The 19,534-nt window shown below is 44.7% G+C and overlaps 1 protein-coding gene across 2 annotated transcripts in view; it reads right to left on the bottom strand.

Annotated features, from left to right (window-relative positions):
• Positions 1-19,534, bottom strand: part of LOC129859945 (receptor tyrosine-protein kinase erbB-4-like) — a 600,299-nt gene that overhangs the window by 243,270 nt on the left and 337,495 nt on the right. For both annotated transcript variants that reach the window (XM_055930221.1, XM_055930219.1), the window contains exon 2: positions 7,115-7,266. In XM_055930221.1, coding sequence (XP_055786196.1) covers positions 7,115-7,266 — 152 coding nt within the window. The remainder of the gene's footprint in view (positions 1-7,114; positions 7,267-19,534) is intronic.

A 19,534-nucleotide genomic window follows, 5' to 3' on the forward strand; every position in this document is an offset into this window, starting at 1 on the left:
TAGTGTGTTGTTCTTGATTTAGTGTGTTGTTCTTGATTTAGTGCGTTGTTCTTGATTTAGTGTGTTCTTGATTTAGTGCGTTCTTGATTTAGTGTGTTGTTCTTGATTTAGTGTGTTGTTCTTGATTTAGTGTGTTGTTCTTGATTTAGTGGGTTGTTCTTGATTTAGTGTGTTGTTCTAGATTTAGTGCGTTGTTCTTGATTTAGTGTGTTGTTCTTGATTTAGTGTGTTGTTCTTGATTTAGTGTGTTGTTCTAGATTTAGTGTGTTGTTCTTGATTTAGTGTGTTGTTCTTGATTTAGTGTGTTGTTCTTGATTTAGTGTGTTGTTCTTGATTTAGTGTGTTGTTCTTGATTTAGTGTGTTGTTCTAGATTTAGTGTGTTGTTCTTGATTTAGTGTGTTGTTCTTGATTTAGTGCGTTGTTCTTGATTTAGTGCGTTCTAGATTTAGTGCGTTGTTCTAGATTTAGTGCGTTCTTGATTTAGTTCATTGTTCTTGATTCAGTGCGTTGTTCTTGATTTAGTGCGTTCTTGATTTAGTGTGTTGTTCTTGATTTAGTGTGTTGTTCTTGATTTAGTGTGTTGTTCTTGATTTAGTGTGTTGTTCTAGATTTAGTGTGTTGTTCTAGATTTAGTGTGTTGTTCTTGATTTAGTGCGTTGTTCTTGATTTAGTGCGTTGTTCTTGATTTAGTGTGTTGTTCTAGATTTAGTGCGTTGTTCTTGATTTAGTGTGTTGTTCCTGAATTAGTGCGTTGTTCTAGATTTAGTGCGTTGTTCTTGATTTAGTGCGTTGTTCTAGATTTAGTGTGTTGTTCCTGAATTAGTGCGTTGTTCTAGATTTAGTGCGTTGTTCTTGATTTAGTGTGTTGTTCTAGATTTAGTGTGTTGTTCTAGATTTAGTGCGTTGTTCTTGATTTAGTGTGTTGTTCCTGAATTAGTGCGTTGTTCTTGATTTAGTGCGTTGTTCTTGATTTAGTGCGTTGTTCTAGATTTAGTGTGTTGTTCCTGATTTAGTGCGTTGTTCTAGATTTAGTGCGTTGTTCTAGATTTAGTGCGTTGTTCTTGATTTAGTGTGTTGTTCCTGAATTAGTGCGTTGTTCTTGATTTAGTGCGTTGTTCTTGATTTAGTGCGTTGTTCTAGATTTAGTGTGTTGTTCCTGATTTAGTGCGTTGTTCTAGATTTAGTGCGTTGTTCTAGATTTAGTGCGTTGTTCTAGATTTAGTGTGTTGTTCCTGAATTAGTGCGTTGTTCTAGATTTAGTGTGTTGTTTTAGATTTAGTGGGTTGTTCTAGATTTAGTACGTTGTTCATGAATTAGTGCGTTGTTCTAGATTTATTGTGTTCTAGATTTAGTGTGTTGTTCTTGATTTAGTGTGTTGTTCTAGATTTAGTGTGTTGTTCTAGATTTAGTGTGTTGTTCCTGAATTAGTGCGTTGTTCTAGATTTAGTGTGTTGTTCTAGATTTAGTGTGTTGTTCTAGATTTAGTGCGTTGTTCTAGATTTAGTGTGTTCTAGATTTTGTGTGTTGTTCTAGATTTAGTGTGTTGTTCTTGATTTAGTGTGTTGTTCTAGATTTAGTGTGTTGTTCCTGAATTAGTGCGTTGTTCTAGATTTAGTGTGTTGTTCTAGATTTAGTGTGTTGTTCTAGATTTAGTGCGTTGTTCCTGAATTAGTGCGTTGTTCTAGATTTAGTGTGTTGTTCTAGATTTAGTGTGTTGTTCTTGATTTAGTGCGTTGTTCTTGATTTAGTGTGTTGTTCTAGATTTAGTGTGTTGTTCTAGATTTAGTGTTTTGTTCCTGAATTAGTGCGTTGTTCTAGATTTAGTGTGTTGTTCTAGATTTAGTGTGTTGTTCTAGATTTAGTGTGTTGTTCTTGATTTAGTGCGTTGTTCTTGATTTAGTGCGTTGTTCCTGAATTAGTGCGTTGTTCTAGATTTAGTGCGTTGTTCTTGATTTAGTGTGTTGTTCTAGATTTAGTGCGTTGGTCTAGATTTAGTGCGTTCTTGATTTAGTTCATTGTTCTTGATTCAGTGCGTTGTTCTTTATTTAGTGCGTTCTTGATTTAGTGTGTTGTTCTTGATTTAGTGTGTTGTTCTTTATTTAGTGCGTTCTTGATTTAGTGTGTTGTTCTTGATTTAGTGTGTTGTTCTTGATTTAGTGTGTTGTTCTAGATTTAGTGCGTTGTTCTAGATTTAGTGCGTTCTTGATTTAGTTCATTGTTCTTGATTCAGTGCGTTGTTCTTTATTTAGTGCGTTCTTGATTTAGTGTGTTGTTCTTGATTTAGTGTGTTGTTCTTGATTTAGTGTGTTGTTCTTGATTTAGTGTGTTGTTCTTGATTTAGTGCGTTCTTGATTTAGTGTGTTGTTCTTGATTTAGTGTGTTGTTCTTGATTTAGTGTGTTGTTCTTGATTTAGTGCGTTGTTCTTGATTTAGTGTGTTCTTGATTTAGTGCGTTCTTGATTTAGTGTGTTGTTCTTGATTTAGTGTGTTGTTCTTGATTTAGTGTGTTGTTCTTGATTTAGTGTGTTGTTCTTGATTTAGTGTGTTGTTCTAGATTTAGTGCGTTCTTGATTTAGTGTGTTGTTCTTGATTTAGTGTGTTGTTCTTGATTTAGTGTGTTGTTCTTGATTTAGTGCGTTGTTCTTGATTTAGTGTGTTCTTGATTTAGTGCGTTCTTGATTTAGTGTGTTGTTCTTGATTTAGTGTGTTGTTCTTGATTTAGTGAGTTGTTCTTGATTTAGTGGGTTGTTCTTGATTTAGTGTGTTGTTCTAGATTTAGTGCGTTGTTCTTGATTTAGTGTGTTGTTCTTGATTTAGTGTGTTGTTCTTGATTTAGTGTGTTGTTCTAGATTTAGTGTGTTGTTCTTGATTTAGTGTGTTGTTCTTGATTTAGTGTGTTGTTCTTGATTTAGTGTGTTGTTCTTGATTTAGTGTGTTGTTCTTGATTTAGTGTGTTGTTCTAGATTTAGTGTGTTGTTCTTGATTTAGTGTGTTGTTCTTGATTTAGCGCGTTGTTCTTGATTTAGTGCGTTCTAGATTTAGTGCGTTGTTCTAGATTTAGTGCGTTCTTGATTTAGTTCATTGTTCTTGATTCAGTGCGTTGTTCTTGATTTAGTGCGTTGTTCTTGATTTAGTGCGTTGTTCTAGATTTAGTGTGTTGTTCCTGAATTAGTGCGTTGTTCTAGATTTAGTGCGTTGTTCTTGATTTAGTGTGTTGTTCTAGATTTAGTGTGTTGTTCTAGATTTAGTGCGTTGTTCTTGATTTAGTGTGTTGTTCCTGAATTAGTGCGTTGTTCTTGATTTAGTGCGTTGTTCTTGATTTAGTGCGTTGTTCTAGATTTAGTGTGTTGTTCCTGATTTAGTGCGTTGTTCTAGATTTAGTGCGTTGTTCTAGATTTAGTGCGTTGTTCTTGATTTAGTGTGTTGTTCCTGAATTAGTGCGTTGTTCTTGATTTAGTGCGTTGTTCTTGATTTAGTGCGTTGTTCTAGATTTAGTGTGTTGTTCCTGATTTAGTGCGTTGTTCTAGATTTAGTGCGTTGTTCTAGATTTAGTGCGTTGTTCTAGATTTAGTGTGTTGTTCCTGAATTAGTGCGTTGTTCTAGATTTAGTGTGTTGTTTTAGATTTAGTGGGTTGTTCTAGATTTAGTACGTTGTTCATGAATTAGTGCGTTGTTCTAGATTTATTGTGTTCTAGATTTAGTGTGTTGTTCTTGATTTAGTGTGTTGTTCTAGATTTAGTGTGTTGTTCTAGATTTAGTGTGTTGTTCCTGAATTAGTGCGTTGTTCTAGATTTAGTGTGTTGTTCTAGATTTAGTGTGTTGTTCTAGATTTAGTGCGTTGTTCTAGATTTAGTGTGTTCTAGATTTTGTGTGTTGTTCTAGATTTAGTGTGTTGTTCTTGATTTAGTGTGTTGTTCTAGATTTAGTGTGTTGTTCCTGAATAAGTGCGTTGTTCTAGATTTAGTGTGTTGTTCTAGATTTAGTGTGTTCTAGATTTAGTGCGTTGTTCCTGAATTAGTGCGTTGTTCTAGATTTAGTGTGTTGTTCTAGATTTAGTGTGTTGTTCTTGATTTAGTGCGTTGTTCTTGATTTAGTGTGTTGTTCTAGATTTAGTGTGTTGTTCTAGATTTAGTGTGTTGTTCCTGAATTAGTGCGTTGTTCTAGATTTAGTGTGTTGTTCTAGATTTAGTGTGTTGTTCTAGATTTAGTGTGTTGTTCTTGATTTAGTGCGTTGTTCTTGATTTAGTGCGTTGTTCCTGAATTAGTGCGTTGTTCTAGATTTAGTGCGTTGTTCTTGATTTAGTGTGTTGTTCTAGATTTAGTGCGTTGTTCTAGATTTAGTGCGTTCTTGATTTAGTTCATTGTTCTTGATTCAGTGCGTTGTTCTTTATTTAGTGCGTTCTTGATTTAGTGTGTTGTTCTTGATTTAGTGTGTTGTTCTTGATTTAGTGCGTTCTTGATTTAGTGTGTTGTTCTTGATTTAGTGTGTTGTTCTTGATTTAGTGTGTTGTTCTTGATTTAGTGTGTTGTTCTTGATTTAGTGCGTTGTTCTTGATTTAGTGCGTTGTTCTTGATTTAGTGCGTTGTTCTTGATTTAGTGCGTTCTTGATTTAGTGTGTTGTTCTTGATTTAGTGGGTTGTTCTTGATTTAGTGTGTTGTTCTAGATTTAGTGCGTTGTTCTTGATTTAGTGTGTTGTTCTTGATTTAGTGTGTTGTTCTTGATTTAGTGTGTTGTTCTAGATTTAGTGTGTTGTTCTTGATTTAGTGTGTTGTTCTTGATTTAGTGTGTTGTTCTTGATTTAGTGCGTTGTTCTTGATTTAGTGCGTTGTTCTTGATTTAGTGTGTTCTTGATTTAGTGCGTTGTTCTTGATTTAGTGCGTTGTTCTTGATTTAGTGTGTTGTTCTAGATTTAGTGTGTTGTTCTTGATTTAGTGTGTTGTTCTTGATTTAGTGTGTTGTTCTAGATTTAGTGTGTTGTTCTAGATTTAGTGTGTTGTTCTTGATTTAGTGTGTTCTAGATTTAGTGTGTTGTTCTTGATTTAGTGTGTTGTTCTTGATTTAGTGTGTTGTTCTTGATTTAGTGTGTTGTTCTAGATTTAGTGTGTTGTTCTTGATTTAGTGTGTTGTTCTAGATTTAGTGTGTTGTTCTTGATTTAGTGTGTTGTTCTTGATTTAGTGCGTTGTTCTTGATTTAGTGCGTTGTTCTTGATTTAGTGCGTTCTAGATTTAGTGCGTTGTTCTAGATTTAGTGCGTTCTTGATTTAGTTCATTGTTCTTGATTCAGTGCGTTGTTCTTGATTTAGTGCGTTCTTGATTTAGTGTGTTGTTCTTGATTTAGTGTGTTGTTCTTGATTTAGTGTGTTGTTCTTGATTTAGTGTGTTGTTCTAGATTTAGTGCGTTGTTCTTGATTTAGTGCGTTGTTCTTGATTTAGTGCGTTCTAGATTTAGTGTGTTGTTCTAGATTTAGTGTGTTGTTCTAGATTTAGTGTGTTGTTCTTGATTTAGTGTGTTGTTCTTGATTTAGTGTGTTGTTCTTGATTTAGTGTGTTCTAGATTTAGTGTGTTGTTCTTGATTTAGTGTGTTGTTCTAGATTTAGTGTGTTGTTCTTGATTTAGTGCGTTGTTCTTGATTTAGTGCGTTCTAGATTTAGTGTGTTGTTCTAGATTTAGTGTGTTGTTCTTGATTTAGTGTGTTGTTCTTGATTTAGTGTGTTGTTCTAGATTTAGTGTGTTGTTCTTGATTTAGTGTGTTGTTCTTGATTTAGTGTGTTGTTCTTGATTTAGTGCGTTGTTCTTGATTTAGTGCGTTGTTCTTGATTTAGTGCGTTCTAGATTTAGTGTGTTGTTCTAGATTTAGTGCATTGATCTTGATTTAGTGAAAGAAGGAAGGGATGGCGGGATGGGTGTGAATGTCAGAAGTTCAATTGAATCATAGTAATTATCATCGTCATTATCATCATTGTCATAGTCATAACCATCACCACTTCCTGTCCTATCTGGTCTGGCTGTTACCAGAGGGCTCTGAGACACTTCATCAGTAATCATCAGCAAGGCACAGGAGAGAGAGGAGGGCCGGTTCAACCAGGATATCAACATGCATGACAACCGTCTCTAAGGGAATATTTCCTGTCAAGTTAGCCGAGAGGAACTTTTCTTCCGGCGCTGCCCCAGTTAATGTTCCTAAAGTTTTGACCGTGTTTCTCTCTTGTTTTATGAATGAGTTGAATCAAACCCCTCAATAACATCCGTTCAGACAACAGAAAACAATCTATGATATTTGAAATTTTTTATAATCTCAAGTGGTCAGCTCTGATAGGATGCGAAAACGTTTCTCGTCCGTCATCCTCTGCCAGTTTCCCCGGAAACGCGAGGCGTCAGTGTACTATTGGTGGCTCTACGGGTCAGGTGGTACTTAGTGGCACAGTGTGATATCATTAACCCCACTACCATCTTTGCCATGTCACACCGCCATCAACCCCGTCACCCTGGGGACCGGTGCGGCCATAAAAGCGGGCGTCTCCACGGCAACAGCGTACCTCCAGATATCCCTTATCAACCCCCCAGATGCCTAATTGTTGCGCTAATGATGCAATGCCTGATGGAACTGTTTATGGTTTTCATTTTCCCTGACGCTGGAGCGCGGTAATTAGTGGCACACCTCAGATCATTAAACAGCATGGGGGGCCTGGGAGGGTGGGAGGTGGGGGAGAAGGGAGGTGGGCACACCGGGGAGAGAGGAGAGGACCCATGCTGTGCCGAGATAGGCCTAGTAAGGGAGCTTTATGTTCATAAAAATAAAGAAATTGCAAAAAATATTTTTTAAATTATGTTATTCCAGGCCTCCTCGATCCTCACACCGGGTCCTCTCCTCTCTCCCCATGTGCAGCCCGTAGATCATTTTATGCAGCAACAGTTTACCAATGAAAAAAATATGTGCTAAAATATCCACAGTGCTGAAATGAAAAACATTTGATTCATAAACAGCCAAGAGATGAGAAAAGAACACATTATTCATGAGGTTTTCACACTGCAACAGGTGGCTTCATGTCTACCATTTTGACAGACAACAATCCATGGTCTATCAGCAGCGTGCGGTCAAGCTGGACTCACCTTGAGGAAGGAGAGGTTACGGTTACGGTCGATACTGGTGATCTCCAGGTTTCCCATGACCACCTCACAGTTCTCATAATGCTTCTTCAGGGTGCGGTACTGCTGGTCCAGGTCTGACAACGTGCTCAACTTGTTCTCTGTTCCAGGGCAAACTGCAGGGAGAGAGAGAAAGAGATGGATACAAATAAATCTCACAATTCAACTTGTCTACAAAGCGAATTCAATGTCATTCAACAATTACACACTGCAGATCATTAGAGAGGTCTCTTTTGTAAATGTAGGCCGTCATTGTAAATAAGAATTTGTTCTTAACTAACTTGCCTAGTTAAAAAAGGTTACATTTTAAAATTCAAGAGACAGAGAGGCAGAGAGAGACAGAGACACACAAAAACAAAGAGAAAGACACACAAAGAGAGAGAGAGAGAGAGAGGGAGAAAGGGGATACAGAAGGAAAGAGAGGTATGAGGAGAAAGTGAAGTAGAGAGAAAGGAGCAGGGGAGAGAGCAGAGATGTTAATGTCACCGTGGAGAGAGAGAAAGGAGCAGGGGGGGAGAGCAGAGATGTTAATGTCCCTGTGGAGAGAGAGAAAGGAGCAGGGGGAGAGAGCAGAGATGTTAATGTCACCGTGGAGAGAGAGAAAGGAGCAGGGGGGGAGAGCAGAGATGTTAATGTCCCTGTGGAGAGAGAGAAAGGAGCAGGGGGAGAGAGCAGAGATGTTAATGTCCCCGTGGAGAGAGAGAAAGGAGCAGGGGGGGAGAGCAGAGATGGTAATGTCACCGTGGAGAGAGAGAAAGGAGCAGGGGGGGAGAGCAGACATGTTAATGTCACCGTGGAGAGAGAGAAAGGAGCAGGGGGGAGAGCAGACATGTTAATGTCACCGTGGAGAGAGAGAAAGGAGCAGGGGGGAGAGCAGAGATGTTAATGTCACCGTGGAGAGAGAGAAAGGAGCAGGGGGAGAGCAGAGATGTTAATGTCACCGTGGAGAGAGAGAAAGGAGCAGGGGGAGAGAGCAGAGAGCAGAGATGTTAATGTCACCGTGGAGAGAGAGAAAGGAGCAGGGGGGGAGAGCAGACATGTTAATGTCACCGTGGAGAGAGAGAAAGGAGCAGGGGGGGAGAGCAGAGATGTTAATGTCCCTGTGGAGAGAGAGAAAGGAGCAGGGGGGAGAGCAGAGATGTTAATGTCCCCGTGGAGAGAGAGAAAGGAGCAGGGGAGGAGAGCAGAGATGTTAATGTCCCCGTGGAGAGAGAGAAAGGAGCAGGGGGGGAGAGCAGAGATGTTAATGTCCCTGTGGAGAGAGAGAAAGGAGCAGGGGGGAGAGCAGAGATGTTAATGTCCCCGTGGAGAGAGAGAAAGGAGCAGGGGGGGGAGAGCAGAGATGTTAATGTCACCGTGGAGAGAGAGAAAGGAGCAGGGGGGGAGAGCAGAGATGTTAATGTCCCTGTGGAGAGAGAGAAAGGAGCAGGGGGTGAGAGCAGAGATGTTAATGTCCCCGTGGAGAGAGAGAAAGGAGCAGGGGGGGAGAGCAGAGATGTTAATGTCCCCGTGGAGAGAGAGAAAGGAGCAGGGGGGGAGAGCAGAGATGTTAATGTCCCCGTGGAGAGAGAGAAAGGAGCAGGGGGAGAGAGCAGAGATGTTAATGTCACCGTGGAGAGAGAGAAAGGAGCAGGGGGGAGAGCAGAGATGTAATGTCACCGTGGAGAGAGAGACAAAGGAGCAGGGGGGGGAGAGCAGAGATGTTAATGTCACCGTGGAGAGCGCCAGACCTGACCCTTGACAATGACAGAGCTTGGAGAGGTGATAAACACTTGATTCCTCAAAGGTATTGACCTACAGTACCGGCCCTCCACGATCACACAGCCATTTAATGAAATCAATTCTAATGAAGTTCATTGACCTTTACAGGAGGTTTGACTGCTGTCTTCTCATTACCTCTGATATTAAAGGTCTTTGGTAGTATTAGTGGTGGTCGTGCCCATGTGGTGGATGACATCACTGGTAATAATGAAAACCAGCAGTAACAATGAGTGTGTGAGGGTGGAATGGAGCGTGTCCGTGTGTGAGGGTGGAATGGAGTGTGTCCCTGTGTGTGAGTGAATACAGGCATGGTTCCTCTATTATGTCTAACCCCAACTACCACTCCTAGCCCCCTACTCCCTCACCCCAACTACCACTCCTAGCCCCCTACCCCCTCACCCCAACACCACTCCTAGCCCCATACTCCCTCACCCCAACTACCACTCCTAGCCCCCTACCCCCTCACCCCAAAACCACTCCTAGCGCCCTACTCCCTCACCCCAACTACCACTCCTAGCCCCCTACTCCCTCACCCCAACTACCACTCCTAGCCCCCTACTCCCTCACCCCAACTACCACTCCTATCCCCCTACTCCCTCACCCCAACCACCACTCCTAGCCCCCTACTCCCTCACCCCAACTACCACTCCTCGCCCCCTACTCTCTCACCCCAACTACCACTCCCAGCCCCCTACTCCCTCACCCCAAACACCACTCCTAGCCCCCTACTCCCTCACCCCAACCACCACTCATAGCCCCCTAATCCCTCACCCCAACACCACTCATAGCCCCTTACTCCCTCACCCCAAACACCACTCATAGCCCCCTACTCCCTACTCCCTCACCCCAAACACCACTCATAGCCCCTTACTCCCTCACCCCAAACACCACTCATTGCCCCCTACTCCCTCACCCCCAACACCACTCCTAGCCCCCTACTCCCTACTCCCTCACCCCAACTACCACTCCTAGCCCCCTACTTCCTCACCCCAACACCACTTCTAGCCCCCTACTCCCTCACCCCAACTACCACTCCTAGCCCCCTACTCCCTCACCTCAACTACCACTCCTAGCCCCCTACTCCATCACCCCAACCACCACTCCTAGCCCCCTATTCCCTCACCCCAACTACCACTCCTAGCCCCCTACTCCCTCACCACAACTACCACTCCTAGCCCCCTACTCCCTCACCCCAACAACCACTCATAGCCCCCTATTTCCCTCACCCCAACTACCACTCCTAGCCTCCTACTCCCTCACCCCAACCACCACCCCTAGCCCCCTACTCCCTCACCCCAACTACCACTCCTAGCCCCCTACTCCCTCACCCCCAACACCACTCCTAGCCCCCTACTCCCTACTCCCTCACCCCAACTACCACTCCTAGCCCCCTACTTCCTCACCCCAACACCACTTCTAGCCCCCTACTCCCTCACCCCAACTACCACTCCTAGCCCCCTACTCCCTCACCTCAACTACCACTCCTAGCCCCCTACTCCATCACCCCAACCACCACTCCTAGCCCCCTACTCCCTCACCCCAACCACCACCCCTAGCCCCCTACTCCCTCACCCCAACCACCACTCCTAGCCCCCTACTCCCTCACCCCAAACACCACTCCTAGCCCCCTACTCCCTCACCCCAAACACCACTCATAGCCCCCTACTCCCTCACCCCAAACACCATTCATAGCCCCCTACTCCCTCACCTCAAACACCACTCCTAGCCCCCTACTCCCTCACCCCAACCACCACCCCTAGCCCCCTACTCCCTCACCCCAAACACCACTCATAGCCCCCTACTCCCTCACCCCAACCACCACTCATAGCCCCCTAATCCCTCACCCCAACACCACTCATAGCCCCTTACTCCCTCACCCCAAACACCACTCATAGCCCCCTACTCCCTACTCCCTACTCCCTCACCCCAAACACCACTCATAACCCCTTACTCCCTCACCCCAAACACCACTCATTGCCCCCTACTCCCTCACCCCCAACACCACTCCTAGCCCCCTACTCCCTACTCCCTCACCCCAACTACCACTCCTAGCCCCCTACTCCCTCACCCCAAACACCACTCCTAGCCCCCTACTCCCTCACCCCAAACACCACTCATAGCCCCCTACTCCCTCACCCCAAACACCACTCATAGCCCCCTACTCCCTCACCCCAAACACAACTCCTAGCCCCCTACTCCCTCACCCCAACCACCACCCCTAGCCCCCTACTCCCTCACCCCAACCACCACTCCTAGCCCCCTACTCCCTCACCCCAAACACCACTCCTAGCCCCCTACTACCTCACCCCAAACACCACTCATAGCCCCCTACTCCCTCACCCCAAACACCACTCATAGCCCCCTACTCCCTCACCGCAAACACCACTCCTAGCCCCCTACTCCCTCACCCCAACCACCACCCCTAGCCCCCTACTCCCTCACTCCAACCACCACTCCTAGCCCCCTAGTCCCTCACCCCAACCACCACTCCTAGCCCCCTATCCCCTCACCTCAACCACCACCCATTGTCCCCTACTCCCTCACCCCAACTATCACTCCAAGCCCCCTACTCCCTCACCCCAACCACCACTCCAAGCCCCCTACTCCCTCACCCCAACCAACACTTCTAGCCCCCTACTCCCTCACCCCAACCACCACTCCAAGCCCCCTACTCCCTCACCCCAACCACCACTCCTAGCCCCCTACTCCCTCCCTGCTGACTCCGATTCCCAGCTGTTATTCCTGGGTAGAGGAGGAGGGTGGCTACCATGTTGCTCCAGGGGTTAACAGGGCCTGACCCATCCCCTTTAGCCCTCTAGTCTCTCCACTGGACCTGACACCTCATTACAAGCACCTATTTCCACCCATCAAACACCTTCTCTGAAGAACTGGCAGCTGCCACTACAGCCAAAGGCACTACTGGAGGATGTGTGTGTACGTTTGTACCAGAGAGAGTCATTAACACAGTGTTCATTAATTATTTAATTTAACCTTTATTTAACTAGGCAAGTCAGTTAAGAACAAATTCTTATTTACAAAGACGGCCTACACTGGCTAAATCCTAACCCAGACAATGCTGGGCCAATTGTTTGCCGCCCTATGGGACTCCCAATCACGGCTGGTTGTGATACAGCCTGCAATCGAACCATGGTCTGTACTGATTCCTCTAGCACTGAAATGCAGTGCCTTAGAACTCTGGACCACTCGGGAGCCCGAACACAGAGAGAGAGAGTCATTAACACAGGGAGAGAGAGTCATTGACACAGAGAGAGAGAGTCATTAACACAGAGAGAGAGAGTCATTAACGCAGAGAGAGAGTCATTAACACAGAGAGAGAGTCATTAACACAGACAAAGGGAGAGTCATTAACACAGAGAGAGAGTCAATCAAACAGAGAGAGAGACATAAACACAGAGAGAGAGAGAGTCATTAACACAGAGAGAGAGAGTCATTAACGCAGAGAGAGAGTCATTAACACAGAGAGAGAGTCATTAACACAGACAAAGGGAGAGTCATTAACACAGAGAGAGAGTCATTCAAACAGAGAGAGAGTCATTAACACAGAGAGAGAGTCATTAACACAGAGAGAGAGAGAGTCATTAACACAGAGAGAGATTCATTAGCACAGAGAGAGAGAGTCATTAACACAGAGAGAGAGAGTCATTCAAACATAGAGAGAGTCATTTACACAGAGAGAGGGTCATTAACATAGAGAGAGAGAGTCATTCAAACAGAGAGAGAGTCATTAACACAGAGAGAGAGTCATTAACACACAGAGAGAGTCATTAACACAGAGAGAGAGTCATTAACAGAGAGAGAGAGTCATTAACACAGAGAGAGCATATTTAACACACAGAGAGAGAGTCATTCAAATAGAGAGAGAGTCATTAACACCTTATTGAGTTCTGGGTTCTATCTTTCAGTCCCCACTGCTAAACATAAAGACACACATTACAGTAGGTAACATAGAGACCAATATTACAGTAGGTAAACATAGAGACCAACATTACAGTAGGTAACATAGAGACCAATATTACAGTAGGTAAACATAGAGACCAACATTACAGTAGGTAAACATAGAGACCAACATTACAGTGGGCAAACATAGAGACCAAAATTACAGTAGGTAAACATAGAGACCAACATTACAGTAGGTAAACAAAGAGACCAACATTACAGTAGGTAACGTAGAGACCAACATTACAGCAGGTAAACATAGAGACCAACATTACAGTAGGTAACATAGAGACCAACATTACAGTAGGTAACATAGAGACCAACATTACAGTAGGCAAACATAGAGAGCCCTATGGGCCCTATGGGCCTTGGTCAAAAGTAGTGCACTATAAAGGGAACAGCGTGTCATTTGGGAGGAAGTTATGAGGATGTAACTGCGGAGAGGCCACCTCCACATCACTTCATTACATTAGGATACCTGTGGAGAGTGTGTGTGTGTGTGTGTGTACACAAACATAACACTAGTGTGATACCCGAGATTGCAGACAGACCCTATAGGCCTGATTGGTATGCTGGGGTGTGTGTGTGTGTGCATACACGTGTGTGTGGCTGTGTACTCCCTATAACTGGCTTCTACAACCAGCTCAGAGCTCATAAGGTGACACGGGAGCGTCAGTAATAAGTCCTGATTGAGCCCCTGAGGGGTGTAGTGTAGCAGGGTAGAGGAGAGGCTGAGAGATTACAGAGTAGTGAGAGGAGACAGACAGACAGACAGACAGACAGACAGACAGACAGACAGACAGACGACTGCCAGGAGAGGACAGAGGAATAGCCACAGACATGTACCAATCTAACCAATCAGACACTCTATTGGTCTGATCTATCTATCCATCCTCCAATCACAATAGAGAATGACGCTTGGTGAGGTGGGGTTCAACTCTGTGAATAATTTGTGTGCTCAGGTTGTGCAATAATAAACGGTTCAGAAATAGTCCAGGACAGAGCTCCAGAAATTACACCTCTGTGACGTGTGTTAAGTTTAAAGAATAAGAAACACGTCCCCCAACAGGATATAGTGGACATGGATACGGCTTCACTAAACTGAAGAGTGGTCTGACAACAGTACAACTGGATCCTGCTGGCGATATCAGTATTCATGCTGACTCACTGCAAACTGCTCTCTTTCTGTCCCATTGTAGAGGTTTCTAGATATACTCTTTCTTCCTACCTCTCTCTCTCTCTCTCTCTCTCTCTCTCTCTCTCTCTCTCTCTCTCTCTCTCTCTCTCTCTCTCTCTCTGTCTCTGTCTCTGTCTCTCTCTCTCTCTCTCTCTCTCTCTCTCTCTCTCTCTCTCTCTCTCTCTCTCTCTCTATTTCTCTCTCTCTATTTCTCTATTTCTCTCCCTCTTTCATCTGCAGCCCCTGCGGTGGTAGTGTAAGAATTGAGCTGTCACATCCAAGAGTTCACACACTGGGTTGGAGAGGGGAAAGAGGGAGAGAGAACGTCCATTTGATGCCCAGAGAGGCTGCCAACGGGAACAATAGGCAGACTATCTGTGGCCGTGTCACTCCCCAAGCAGGAGCGCTGCTCTTGGCAGAACTAATTTATTTTACCCAGTGAGAGAAAGGGAGGAAGGGAGTTAGAGAGAGAGAGAGATCACCGTCAAAGAAAGAGGACGAGAGAGAAAAGAAGGACGGAAAGAGATGGCAAAAAAAGATAGGTGGAGAGAAAAATAAAGAGATAGAAAGAGAGAGAGACTTGGCAACAGTAGAGTTCTGGGTGAATTCTTCCATCTCAGCAATATAACAGTAGAGTTCTGGGGGAGTTCTTCCTTCTCAGCAATATAACAGTAGAGTTCTGGGGGAGTTCTTCCCTCAGCAATATAACAGTAGAGTTCTGGGGGAATTCTTCCATCTCAGCAATATAACAGTAGAGTTCTGGGTGAGTTCTTCCTTCTCAGGAATATAACAGTAGAGTTCTGGGGGAATTCTTCCCTCAGCAATATAACAGTAGAGTTCTGGGGGAATTCTTCCCTCAGCAATATAACAGTAGAGTTCTGGGGGAATTCTTCCCTCAGCAATATAACAGTAGAGTTCTGGGGGAATTCTTCCCTCAGCAATATAACAGTAGAGTTCTGGGGGAATTCTTCCCTCAGCAATATAACAGTAGAGTTCTGGGGGAATTCTTCCCTCAGCAATATAACAGTAGAGTTCTGGGGGAATTCTTCCCTCAGCAATATAACAGTAGAGTTCTGAGGGAATTCTTCCTTCTCAGCAATATAACAGTAGAGTTCTGGGGGAATTCTTCCCTCAGCAATATAACAGTAGAGTTCTGGGGGAATTCTTCCTCCTCAGCAATATAACAGTAGAGTTCTGGGGGAATTCTTTCCTCAGCAATATAACAGTAGAGTTCTGGGGGAATTCTTCCCTCAGCAATACAGCATTACAGGTCCCAATGCCACAATGTCTTGACTCTGTGCTATATTAATTTCTACCACTTTGATGACTGAGGCTGTATAATGTATGTATGTGTGTGTGTGCCTATGTGCGTGTGCGTGTGCGTGTGCGTGTGCGTGCGTGTGTGTGTGTGTGTGTGCCTGTGTGCCTGTGTGCCTGTGTGCCTGTGTGCCTGTGTGTGCCTGTGTGCCTGTGTGTGCCTGTGTGCCTGTGTGTGTGTGTGCCTGTGTGCCTGTGTGTGTGAGTGTGCCTGTGTGAGTGTGCCTGTGTGTGCGTGTGCGTACGTACGTGCGTGCATTTGTGTGTGTGTGTGTGTGTGTGTGTGTGTGTGTGTGTGTGTGTGTGTGTGTGTGTGTGTGTGTGTGTGTGTGTGTGTGTGTGCGTGTGTGTGTGACCCTGAGGTCTTTCATCTCCGCCTCCACGACTCAACCACCACCAAAAGCCTTTTCCCAGGGGTTGACGCCCTCCATGTGTCCCGCACAAGATTACCCATAATCCTATTCACCTCCGGATTACCCATAATCTCATTCACCTCCGGATTACCCATAATCTCATTCACCTCCGGCCGCCCAGTTAAGAGAGGAAACCCTTTTTCATGAAGTGGGAAAAGATGTGTCCAATTCACTTCTGTAGAGCATCCTGTTGACCTGTATGGGGGTCAGTTGACAGGTTTATGAGTGTAACAGTGTGTAACTGTCCAACGATTTAGTGGCTGACCGGAGCCACACTGGATGAAAGCAGAGCAGCGGTGTGAGGTGGCGAGTCGATGGCAAATGGTGGTTAACAATCGGATACTTTAGCTACAGTAGCGCAGCGGAACGGTGGGGAGTTCTAGGTCTAGATTTGCATTTGACTTGGAAGACTGATAGTGGGCAAAGATAGAAATATACTGAACAAAAATATTAACGCAACATGCAACAATTCATATAAGGAAGTCAGTCAATTGAAATAAATGAATTAGGCCCGAATCTATGGATTTTACATGGGAATACAGATATGCATCTGTTGGTCACAGATACCTTAAATAAAGGTAAGCTGGGGGCGTGGATCATCCTCAGACCAGGATGGACGTGGAATACTGACCCGTATCACAAGTGACCTGGCTGCACGCCCTGCTAACAGAACCAATACAACATACGTGTCCCCATTAGAACTAACAGAACACCCGTGTCCTCTAGCTAACTAACATGCCTGAAGCAAAGAGAGCACTGCTATAAGGTCCATGATGACGTCATGCTAAGAACCTTGACTTGAGGAGATCTATTCTGAAGAGATCTGCTGTGCAGCATTTCACAGAACAGCTGTTATTTAACGGAGCAAGGTCATGCATCACCTCTCATTGTGTTGTTTGCTAGGCATGGAGGCTCCTTGGTAAATATTTAGTCGCTTTAGTTGTTTTTTTGTCCACTGACTAAATATGTGAGCTACATGCGTCCGTGACGGGTCTTAGCTAATCTTATCATTACTGTTCTCTCTGTCTACCAGGACAAAGCCTGCCTGTCTAACTGTCATCTCAACACCCTCATCATCATCATCATCATTATCATCATTATCTCTTTAAATCCCTTCTCACAGAGCTAGGGACTGCTGCTGACAGAGAAACAAATCTACTCCGGCTCTCTTCAAATACATGAACCTCCAGAGGGACTCTATACTGTAAAGACTCTCTTCAAATACATGACGGTCCAGAGTGACTCTATACTGTAAAGACTCTCTTCAAATACATGAAGGTCCAGAGTGACTCTATACTGTAAAGACTCTCTTCAAATACATGACGGTCCAGAGGGACTCTATACTGTAAAGACTCTCTTCAAATACATGAACCTCCAGAGGGACTCTATACTGTAAAGACTCTCTTCAAATACATGAAGGTCCAGAGTGACTCTATACTGTAAAGACTCTCTTCAAATACATGACGTCCAGAGTGACTCTATACTGTAAAGACTCTCTTCAAATACATGACGGTCCAGAGGGACTCTATACTGTAAAGACTCTCTTCAAATACATGACGGTCCAGAGGGACTCTATACTGTAAAGACTCTCTTCAAATACATGACGGTCCAGAGGGACTCTATACTGTAATAGTCAGACTACTAGCCTGGAGCTGTGTGGATTTGTAACAGTTGTAGCTGTGTCTTGAATATTCTGAAACAGAGACCTGTTGAAGTGATTGAGAGCCAGAGTCAGGAAGTGTCCTTGCCATCCATCACAGTTGTTAGGATCTGTCTTTGTATTGCACAAGGTAGGAAAACAGTCAATCATACCATACATGCAATACAGAGATAACGTTTGACAAATGCAATCATAAAGTGTGAATACGTAACAGAACAAAGTACGTTATGAATGTTCTGAGAATCCTTGCTATTATGGAGAAAGCCTAGCTACCATCCCACCTCCCTCTCTAAAGCCTTCCTCACAGAGCTACGTGGTGCTGCTGACAGGGTAACACACCTACTCACACTCTCTTCAAATGAAACACAGTCTAATGTGACCCTATACTGCAGTATTGGAGCTGTGTGTGGAGCTGTGCAGATGCAGCTGTGGCTCTGCTTGGCTGTTCTCAATGCAGTTGGACCTGTTGCTGTAGGATTCCAGGCCAGTCAGGGAACACCATTGCCATCCAGTTGATAGAAAACCACAGACAAACGTAATCCTAGAGGTAAGAGCAGATAACCCATACTACACTACACTCTGAAAACAATGTCCTCATTTCCATTAGAAATACATTTAAGGGGGTCAAACGTGGGCCCCCTTCCAGACAGAGACACAGAAGTAAACATAGACAGGTTGGAGTGTAGTGACCCCGATCACGTTGTAATGATTGGATGCCTCCTCCAACTCCTCTGTGGCAGGCGCCCAGGTATGCTTCCAATAACTCCTTCTCATTTGAGCAGCAGGTCTAAAGTCAGCCAGGTTCCTGGTACCACACCTTATCCTTCATGTTCACAGTCTGGTACCACACCTTATCCTTCATGTTCACAGTCTGGTACCACACCTTATCCTTCATGTTCACAGTCTGGTACCACACCTTATCCTTCATGTTCACAGTCTGGTACCACACCTTATCCTTCATGTTCACAGTCTGACTCCACCGACACACCCTCTTTATTCACCTCACACTCTCCCTCTCTCTCTCCCTCCTACCATCCCTCTCCTTTACCTCTACCTAACTCCCTCCCTCCCTACCTCAATCCCTCTTCCTTCACCTCTACCATCCTCCCTCCTTCCCCCCTCCTACCATGCCTCTTTTTTCACATCCCCTACTCTCCCCCTCCCTCTCTCCCACCCTCCATCTATCTTCACCTCCCCTACCCTCCCCCTTCTCTCTCTCTCTCCCTCCCTCTTTCTTTACTTCCCCCCTCTCCCCCTCCCTCTCTCCCACCCTCCATCTATCTTCAATCAATCAATCAATCAATCAAGTTTATTTTATATAGCCCTTCATACATCAGCTAATATCTCGAAGTGCTGTACAGAGACCCAGCCTAAAACCCCAAACAGCTAGAATGCAGGTGAAGAAGCACCTCCCCCCTCCCTCCCTCTCTCCCTCCCTCTTTCTTCACCTCTCCCTCCCTCCCTCCCTCCCTCTCTCCCCCCTGGCCTCGACCAATGCTTCTTGACCAGTCACCATCAATTACCAGCTCAACACACACACGCACTCTCTCACACACCACCACTATTCCTCAGCATTAGCACCCTCATCGCTCCAATCATTTCTCAGCAGGCGGTGGGATGATATCTGCCATCACCGACTCAGGTGGGGTGGTCATTTGTATAACGGAGGGTGTCATGGGGGAGGAGAAGGGTGAGATGAGGGTTTAATGACTCGTCCCAGCCAATTTTCAGCCCATGGCTTCTCTTCGTGGGAAAATTAGGTTTGTAGTTAATGTAGCAGGGAGGGAGAGAAGGGGGGGGGTGCTGGGGGGGGGGGGGGTTCTGATCCTGGGGTGGTGGTGTAGGAGGGAGAGTGAGAGTGAGAGGGAGGGAGGGAGGGAGGGAGCATATGGTGGAGATCATTAAGGAAGAGGGTTCTAGAACCTTCCTTCCCAAGCTTCAATATTTCTATTAGCATCACACAGCCTTCATCTGAACCAGGACACGTCTGGGGAAATGCTTTAATGCAGGAAGAGTCAGAGAAGACGTCAGTCATCAGTGTGAGATTGAGAGAGAGAGAGAGAGAGAGAGAGAGAGAGAGAGAGAGAGAGAGAGAGAGA

Source organism: Salvelinus fontinalis, chromosome 7 (genome assembly GCF_029448725.1).
Source record: "Salvelinus fontinalis isolate EN_2023a chromosome 7, ASM2944872v1, whole genome shotgun sequence".
NCBI classification, from domain to species: domain Eukaryota; kingdom Metazoa; phylum Chordata; class Actinopteri; order Salmoniformes; family Salmonidae; genus Salvelinus; species Salvelinus fontinalis.